This window comes from Zosterops lateralis (genome assembly GCF_965231275.1).
Source record: "Zosterops lateralis genome assembly, chromosome: 3".
NCBI classification, from domain to species: domain Eukaryota; kingdom Metazoa; phylum Chordata; class Aves; order Passeriformes; family Zosteropidae; genus Zosterops; species Zosterops lateralis.
In genome coordinates, this window is record NC_139764.1 from 49,995,538 (window position 1) to 50,004,939 (window position 9,402).

General features: G+C 40.5%; 1 protein-coding gene across 1 annotated transcript; it reads left to right on the top strand.

Moving 5' to 3' along the window:
- Positions 1 to 1,261: 1,261 nt before the first annotated feature.
- On the top strand, positions 1,262 to 9,105 carry SMIM28 (small integral membrane protein 28). Its single transcript, XM_083856109.1, has 2 exons — positions 1,262 to 1,590; positions 8,000 to 9,105. The coding sequence occupies exons 1-2, from the start codon at positions 1,450 to 1,452 to the stop codon at positions 8,396 to 8,398; spliced, it is 540 nt and encodes a 179-aa protein (XP_083712235.1). The 5' UTR covers positions 1,262 to 1,449; the 3' UTR covers positions 8,399 to 9,105.
- Positions 9,106 to 9,402: the final 297 nt, after the last annotated feature.

A 9,402-nucleotide genomic window follows, 5' to 3' on the forward strand; every position in this document is an offset into this window, starting at 1 on the left:
AGGACCACCTCAGCAGAAGCAAGAGCTCAGTCTCCAACCAATGATGCAGCTGCTTCAGCAGCAAGACCAGCCCTTCACGCAGTATTGTTGTTCCCTGTTCACTGCTCACCTGGCAAATTCAGTAGCAAAATGGGAAAGATTTATCAAACTACCACCTCTCTTTCCCAAAGCCATGGTTCACCAGCAGGATGAATCCTCCCTGCAAGCTGCAGACACAGGGAGCACAGCCAGTTTTGGAACAGGTTCTTCCAGGGTCCGCTCGTTAGAAACAGCTGGCACTACTGGCTGACACTGCTGGAGCTGCAGCCAACCAGACCTGCAGTTTTCTGGGAGCCATGAACTAAAAGAAGAGTTGATGAAAAAAAAAGCCCAAGCAAGAAATAAGAGGTTAAGGTTCTAACCCCAAGTTTCTATCATCAGTCCTAAACACAACTTTTTCTTGGACAGATAAGAAATCATAAAAAGTTGAACAGGTGCACAGTTGAAAGGGATATTTAGCAACAGCCTTTCCCTCTGCTCACAGCAAGGCAGCAAAAGACACCTCCGGCTCTACAGCACAAATTGCAAGTTGAATCAAGGCTTAACCAGGTTAAAGAAGCCTCCCTTAAGAATTTACTACACTTCAGTGAAATAAGTTTGTGTTGTCTTTTGTGGATAAACAGTCTTCTCACTGGAAACAATTGCCATTTAACAATTATCCTAGAAAGTTGTTAACCTGATTTAACTGAACTGGCAACTCACTCTTACCAGAAGCAATCATACACTCCCACAGTGACCAAAGCCTTCCTGGCAGAGCTCTCTCTCTCTGGATTTATCATTAACATCTACATCCTAACACTGCTAAATAATTCAGTACAGCATTTAGCCTTGTGTCCTTGCCTCTCTACTCAGAAACCACTCTCTTTTCTGTATGTTTCAGCAACAGGGAACAAAAACCTGCCTGGACTGTGGTTCCACCTTGTGCTGTGTAACTGAGGGGGGAACCTCACTCACCCTTCCACTCTCAGCATAGAAGCATGGGTTTTATTTCTTTTATTTTGTTGGAAATAGTGTTTATTAAATAACTAAATATAGAGCGTTATTTATCCACACAGAGTCATGACCATGTGGGCTCAGATTCACATGCAAATTCCCCTTTTAATAATCCTAATGCAGGGAGTGCTCCAATCAGAGCGCTATCAGCCCCAGCTCCCAGATACCTGATGCCAGCTTTGCTGGTAATGTAGGCCACTGAAGCAAATCCAGAGAGATTGAGTTGGAAGTGGAGAGAGGCTCTGAGATCTATTTGCTTGGCTTCCTGACGACGAGGGGGTGTCTAACTTCTTTTTTTTTTTTTTTTTCTTTTCCGCTGTAAAGGGGATATCATTTAAGAGGGATCATTAGCTGCCAGCAGCCCGGCTGGGTCAAGGCTGGGAGGCGGAGACACAAGCAGCGAAGCAAAGTGGAGGCATGAAGGCAGAAGACCAGGTTAATGAAAGCATGAGGTGGCTCTTGGGCAGCAACTTGAAAAATTTTGGACATGCCGACAGGGGAAACTATGACTGGCTAAACAGTGAACCAGGTGGGCCACTTCTGGAAACAGAGCTTCAGGTCTGTACCCCCCTGCTCATCTCTGTGGCATGTCCTTTGACTTTGCATGTGTGTGTGTGTATGTCTGTGTAGTGCCTCAGTGTACAGTGCAGAGTAAAGTCCTGGGTATTGGGATGTTTCAAAGCAATAGTGCTCAATTACATAGAGTCGGAGCATTTCTTTATTGCTGTTAAGTCTTTTTAAACACATTTGTGGAAGAAAAAAAAAATTAGATGGAAAAATTCTGCTGGGGTGGCAGGTAAGGAAGGTTAATTACATCTTTTAAGCATAACACATCCTTGATTTCCTCTTTGTTGAACGCATGTTTACGCTTTGGATCTGGTCCCGTGGAGCCTTCCCGCAGATGTTGCGAGTCTGTAGCAGGCAGCGATGAACTCTTGTTCCCTAAGCTGAGTGCTGATTACTTCTGCCAGAGAGGATCACATGCAGCCCAGTGGGGGGAGGGAAGGAGCCCCCAGAGATGAAAACACAGCCTGCTCTCTGGCTTTGTCTGGGATGCAGCAAAAGGGCTTCTCTGATCAAAAATAACACGAGGTGCTCATACATCCTTGGTAAATGTCCGGAGCATGTTGCACTAACAAATGAGCTGGCCACACTACTCAGCTGATATATAAAAATATATATAAAGTGTACTGTTGCAAAACAAGTAGGGATAGGACTGTGTGGGTGTCAAAACAGGACAATAAGTAATATTTAAATGTCGCCACAATTTTAACAGAGTCTGCCTCACTGGTGGCATTGCCAGAGTTAGAATAGCAATGGCAATGTCTTCACACCTCGAGACTGCTTTTGTCTGACAGTGAGAAACAAACACCATCACTAGAATCACATTCCAGCAAGTATTTGAAAATTCTGTGTAAATCCAGGCTCACTCCTAAATTATATGTCATTACTAATGGATACCAAACCACATAAAAATGTTTTTCTGTTTGCCAGAGTTGCATGTTTTTGCTTTTTACAATTAATAATGAATCAGCTTCAAGAAGCAGGATAGAGCTTGGAAAAGAACCTATGGGGGGACCGCACCCTAATGACTTCAAAGCAGACTTTGTTCCAAATCCACTTAAAACATTTCAGAAGTATTGGTTTCCTGATTCAACTTCAAAAGATATTTGCATAAATATGGGCTATATTAACAAAAATAATTTTAAAGGGGTTCTAACTATGCTAGCAAATCATTAACAACATAATAAATCACTTCAATGGGGATTTCAGTAAGCAAAATAAACTTTCATTTTTCTATCAAAAGCTTTCCTTAACCTCATGTTTTGCCTTATGAGGTCATTCCCTCCCAAGGCAGGTACTACCCCTCCTTTGTCCAGACACATAGTTCAGCTCCAAGCCCATTCCTTTACTCATCATGGCTATACCACACAACTCAGGCACACTCTGCATTTCATTCCTTTAGCAACAGGCATGAGTAAAAGCTCATCTTAACTAATATGGGTCACATAATCTGTAAGCTGGCAACTGTACATGCTCAGCACGTTAAAAAAACATAGGCAGACAGATTACTAATGAAAGGCTTTTCCTACTTCCAGTATGTGCTCAGTGGTTGGGGGAAACTGACCCTCTATTCAGTCCCTATAAATATATAAACCAAAGGAGGAGAATAAACAATGCCCAAACTATCCTATTAAGATTCAGTTCTGGGAAAACGGGACATTTTAGAAATACAGTTCCTTTTACTTCCATGCTTTTTTCTGCCTTTCTCTATTTTAAAAATGATATTTTCCCATATTTCTGTGTCTGTAACTTATTTCATGCTGGAAGTCAGATCCTTTTTTTTTTTTTTTTTTTTTTTTTTTTTTTTTTTTTTTTTTTTTTGTCGCTTATAAACCTGACAATAGATGCTTGTGATGAGACAGGCAGAGCACACTGATACCCAGTGAAGCAGCATCAAAGAAAACCAGTCAATAATTCCATCAGTCACTTCATATGCCTGGTGTGGAAACTTCAAAACAGTAAAGGATGTAAAACAGTAAAGGATTTTACCTTAAATATGTTTTGCAGTCGTATTAGTTTCAATTAATGAAGATTCAGTTTGGTTTCTAGAAAATTTTGCTTTCCAGTTCTGGCAGCTATTCCTGATACCTATACACAGTGCTTACTTATCTAGTTTTAGAGCTTCAGCTGCAGAAGTTAGTTTTAGGTCAGTTTAGAACTAGTTTTAGTTAGAATTTCAGAATTTTTTAAAGCAACCTTAGATTTATTGTATTAAAATTATTCCTATTTTTAGTGTCATTTTTAAAATGCCTATTAGATTTTCCACATCTTCTTTATGTCAAGATCTTTCCAACAGTGTTCAGTAGCCCTTTAGGCAGTCATTGCAAAAATGGGCACAAAACCACAATAGAAAAAGAGGGACTAATATTGATTAATTGTCTCCTAATACATTTGATCTATTTATATGGATACACATACAAAAAGTCCATCAGCTTTTGGAACTACATCTCAAAGTAAAATCAGCCCATGTAATGTTTGGCAGGAGGCAGCATTGAAATGGATATAACTCCCTGTTCAGGTTCAGGGCATCTGTGGGGCAGTATTAACTTATGAAAAACTATTTCAACTCAAGTATAGACTAAGTAGCCTAGAAATTACTTCACCCAGATAGGAAAGTCTTAACATTAGCTGTATTTAAACAGCTATGAGCACTCTGAAACAAAGACTGAGGAAAACCAGTCTTTATTGTCACCTGTTAGCATACAGAAAAAGCATGAAGCTGAGTCAGGGGAGCTTTAGGTTAGATATGAGGAAAAAATTTTCACTCAGAGGGTGGTTGGGTACTGGAACAGGCTCCCCAGAGTAGCGGTCACAGCACCAGGCTGGCATAGTTCAAAAATCATTTGGACAATGCTCAAAGGCACATGGTGTGACTCTTGGGGTGTCCTTCACAGGGCCAGGAGCTGGGCCCAATGATTTTGATGAGTGCCCTCTAACTCACCATATTTTATAAGTCTATAATATTGCCTAATTTTTAATCCTATCTGCTTCACATGCCACTAATTTGCATATCATAGTAAAACACACTTACTGTTCTTTCACAACTATACAGTAGTTGTGAAACAAGAGAACAAATGAAACAAATTTATTGTGTCTTCTTTTGCACACATTACTGAATAGATAGCCACCAGGCACTGGTTATTGTGGTTATTTTGAAATAGAATAGGATAAAACAGGAGTAATTCAGTTGGAAAGGGCCTGCAAGAAAATCTAGTCCAGCCACCTGACCACTTTAGGGAGTACACGAGAATATGGGCAGTTTTGTAATAACCTATGCAATTTTTGTCCAGATCCCACAGTGCAATAAAGTACTTGCAGGTTCAGGGCACTGTCTTTTCACCTTCAGAGGCAGCAATATGGATGCAGAATTTCTGCAGACCATATCCAAGGATCTCAACCCAGGCACTCAAAATGAGGCATAACCAATGAGTAACCCAAAAGAAACACCTCCACTGATCTGTCTTGCCCCTTCCCTAGAGCATTTGGTGGCAGAGACAAGAGTACAGCTCCCCAGGAGAGCATGTGCTTTACCACACAAGCAAGCAGTCCTCTCTCTTCCCACAGTCTTCTGACTCAGTCACTGCATACTCTACACACCCTGCAATACAGTGCCCTGTGGTACTGTGGAGTTCATCTCCTTCCCTAAGCAATCCATCACAATGCTGAGGAGGCACTTTGTGCAGAGTACTGTAATTAAAAATTACATGTGTTGCAGAGCAAATTAGGGATTTCACAGATTTCAAAAATGCTGGTATTTATTCAGGCTTGAGAGCTTGATTTTGCAACTTTAGAAGCAGTGCTGTGGGTTACTCTTGGAGGCTCTTTAAACAAGAAGAGTTTTCAGGCCAGTAACCCACTGATACCCTATGGTGTCCTTTTGTAGCTACTTCACAGACTGTGGCCATCTGAGCTAGCTCATAATCCAAATAGTTGCACTCCTATTTTTTTTACCATTAGATGCAAACTGTCCCCTCCAGCAATAATATATTTTGCACATTTCTCTTAATGGGTACTTCATTGCAAGGCCCAAGACCTCTGGGTTCCAATCAAGGCTTTGGAGAAAAGTATATTTCCCTGAGACCCAAGACCATTTGTTAATTCCTTCCATCAGGCTCAATCTTTCCTTCCCTTCTGAAGTCCAGTATTTGTACAAGGCCACGTTTCACAGCCCTAACTCTCGTCTGTGCTTCCAGCAGCACATGAAGACTCACTGTCCTTGGCCATTATTTAGCACATGAGTATAGTTTCAGTGAAATTTATGGGGAAGCTGCACTGAGTCTGTATCATAATTGGGGCTTTATATACCTTTTACTAACCTCATGTAGGAAACACTGGCAATCTCACTCTCTGCCCTCACAAACCACCAGAATACTGTACAACCTACAGATCCTAAGACCAACACCTAACCTGGATGAAAGCCTGCTCCCTACAAATTAAACCCAAAACTTAGACTTGGATTCTAAAAACAAGCTCTTCACTGATCATGAATAATCCTGTCCATTATTAACTCTGGTCTTCTCAATATTTACTGTAAGAGTATCGGTGAGTCTTCACATATATAGTACACTAACATAATACTGAATGCTTTCTTCTCATTTTCTCTTGAAATGTCTTATGCACCTCATACGACACACTAAAAAAGTATTAACAAACTTTAAAAGAAAAATCCCCTCGTTTTTAAGAAATTATTTAACGTCTGCATTGTATGAGCAGCTGGAACAATTTCTTCCAATTCAGCTCTTTCTTGTCACTCACCAAATGGTGAGGTAATACAATAGCTTGTACAGCCAGAAATTCTTTAATAAAAATTATCAATAAATATAAAATAATTCTTTAATATGCTTCTTTTCTTTTTTGGGGGGGGGGGGTGTGGCTTAAAGACCATTGGGGAAAAATTATTTAATACCTAATCTGCAAAGGTTTCAGTATATTTTTAAGTTACTTTAATGCATTTAACTTCAGACCCACAATACCTTAGAGGAAAAAGTAGAAAAACAGTAATCTCCCCTACATTGTTTCTTAGGAGTCAATGCCCATTTACTTTATTTTTCTTAGGCATGACCACATAATAATAATTTCATAATATGACAACAAAGTGAAAAGGTTACAAATGCCTGGTAGATAATCAGTTGAATGTAGATTACAATGTGATTTTGTAGCTAGAAGAATGACTGTGATTCCTGGAAGAATAAGAACAGGAAGATTTTGTAGACTAAGAAAGGTGACACTGGAGTTACTGTCCTTTTCACAAACTCGTTGCAGCAAACAGCCAGTTTGCATCTCAGCTTCCAAACCCTTTGATGAAAGAATCATTCAAGTTCTCCTAGCCTGGACAGTCATCTTCAAAATAAAGGAAAATAAAGGAAGTCTGATCCATTGGCCTGTTTAGCCTCACCATGCCAATGTGAAAAAGCCATCTCAAGAGCTTACAAAGGGAATGACTTGATAAACAGCATTAGAGAGTTTTGATTTTTCTTCTGCCCTAGACTAGACTCTGAATGAGACACAATTATTAGGAGATGGAGTCAAACTGGAAACAAGATACACTAAATTTGAAAACTAAAGCTAATGCAACACAAGAGCACAAATGGCTTTGTTGGTTTCTCTCATAGCTTATGACTCCAGTTAACATTACATCACAATTCAAAAGCCGTGGGACAGAGATCTTTTGTGCTACATTTTGCAGAGAACAAAGCTGACACAGCAGTCAGAACTGATATTTTTCTTACACCAGAAGTTCTTTTTCCATAGTTGTAAACAGGGGAAAATGATTCCTGGATCACTGGTAGAACAAGCTCAAGAGGTCCAGTCCAGGCTGTCCTGTCCAATAAAAACTCCATGTTTTATTTGGAACTGGCCTGTGAGGTTGGAACAACCCAAAAAGCAGGTAGTGTAGGTAAATAGTCTCTGTTTGGAAGAGCTAGTTGTCTTAATATTTGTTCTTTAAACAGTTTTCCAAACACAAAGAAACAGCACCAGATGGTGGATCATCAGCCTCATTCATCTCCAATTCAATTTTCTCCCAAATTTTAAAAGCTTGACCAATCTCCTGCAAAGTTGACTAGTCCCACTATAATCCAAGGTAATAAAATGTCATACAAAATTGGATATCCTTCCAGGCTATTGGGGCCTTTTCCCCACTGGAGACAGGGTTTTCTAAAAACCCAATACTCTTTGCAGCTTTTCTAGGGTTTTTTGTCTCTGGTTGTGATTTGCTTTAATTAGTCAGTAAATAGAATTTATGAGTCTGCAAAACAAACTACTTGAATGATACTAGTGCAAAGGGAAAGAAATTTGGAAAAGCAACTGCTATGTCATAAGGCAGAGATGGGGAATGTGGCTTTGCCTTCTGATTAAGAGACCTCCTGGAATCCAACACCCTTCCTGTTTGCTTTGGTTACAGAGCAGACAACAGACAAGCTCAACCAAAGACGACATAGAACCATTTCTGTGTATCATATTGCCTGCCACCATGATGCTCTTCCTGGCATTCCTGCTGCTCTTCCTCTACCGCCGTTGCCAGCGCCCCACTCAGCAGGGGCAGATCTTCAGCATCGACCTTCCTGAGGCCCTGCCTGAGCATGATGTGTCCAATTTCCTTTCTGCACTGCCCTGGAGCAGTGAGCAGAGCTTCCACTACTCAACACTGCTCCCTGATGCCACGTTCCTCTCTGTGTGTTTGCCTCCGTCATACGAGGAGGCCACCATGAAGACTTCCATGGAGGAGGCTCACATTGAGCTCTCTCCAGACCCAGTGCCTCCTTATGAAGAGAGCACGCTGCAGACCAGCAGCACCAAATAAACTTCCTACGGAAGCACCTTAGCCGAAGCACACAGCACAAAGGTAGAACTATGCTATGGCCTTTAACATTTGTGAAAAGATTCCAAATGAGGCACAAAACCAATGAATTTATGAAGGAAGAAACTTGAAGTAACAGGCAGTGCATCTCTTCACCTCATCCTAGGATTGTCTACCTTCCATTTGTGGCAAGCATACACAGCATCAAATCCAATCCAGACTGGTAATGTGGGGATTCTAGTTAACAAACATGTCATGCAAGGATTAAACTTAAGGAAAGCTGGGAAGCTCTTCCTCTGTAATCCCTCAGCTACAATGAAATGTCAATAAGGCTATAGATTCAGCAATCACAAAAAGGGCTTTTAGCACGTACATATTCCAGTTTATGGGGTTTTTTTTCTATTGTATGCATTTATATTTAAATGAGTTTTTGACAAGCTGAGTCAGTCTGTGTGTGTTTACATCACATCATTCTGCAGTGCTCTGGAATGATCACAACAGCTCTCAGGAAAGCAAATAAATATATAACCTCTACAAAATTTCTAGTAACTGTCCCCAAAGGTTCAAATGTGCACTGTGAATAAAGTCTGGCCTTTCTCACAGTTGAACAATGAGGACAACCAGAGAAGACCTGATTGTTCTGGGTGAGGAAGACTCCGTGCAAGAGCACATTCACTCTGTTGCTGTAAGCTTCTTGCCAAGGTCTGCAAGGTCCCAACATTCCAGACTACTAGAGTGATTTATTTTCCAAGTCTAAAATAATAAACCATGTGACTTACTTGGTGCAGTGTGTAAAGGATTTAGGGAAAAATTAATAAAATCAAGTGCACAAAAAAAAAATCCCTGGTCTGTATTTCAAAACAGCATTATAATCCCTTCCCCTTCATCACCAGGGCAGGGTGAGGCTAATTCAACTAATTCAGCAATTCAACTGTGTTGGTGGCAATGGTTCAGAGGGTTTCCATAGGCAAATGCTTTCAAAAAAATACGTATATTATCTTTAATTC

Bases quoted from the DNA above. Each gene is read 5' to 3' on its own strand.
- SMIM28 (XM_083856109.1), top strand. From the start codon at position 1,450: ATGAAGGCAGAAGACCAGGTTAATGAAAGCATGAGGTGGCTCTTGGGC. The intron at 1,591-7,999 runs GTCTGTACCCCC...CTTTGGTTACAG, and splicing joins TTCTGGAAACAGAGCTTCAG to AGCAGACAACAGACAAGCTC.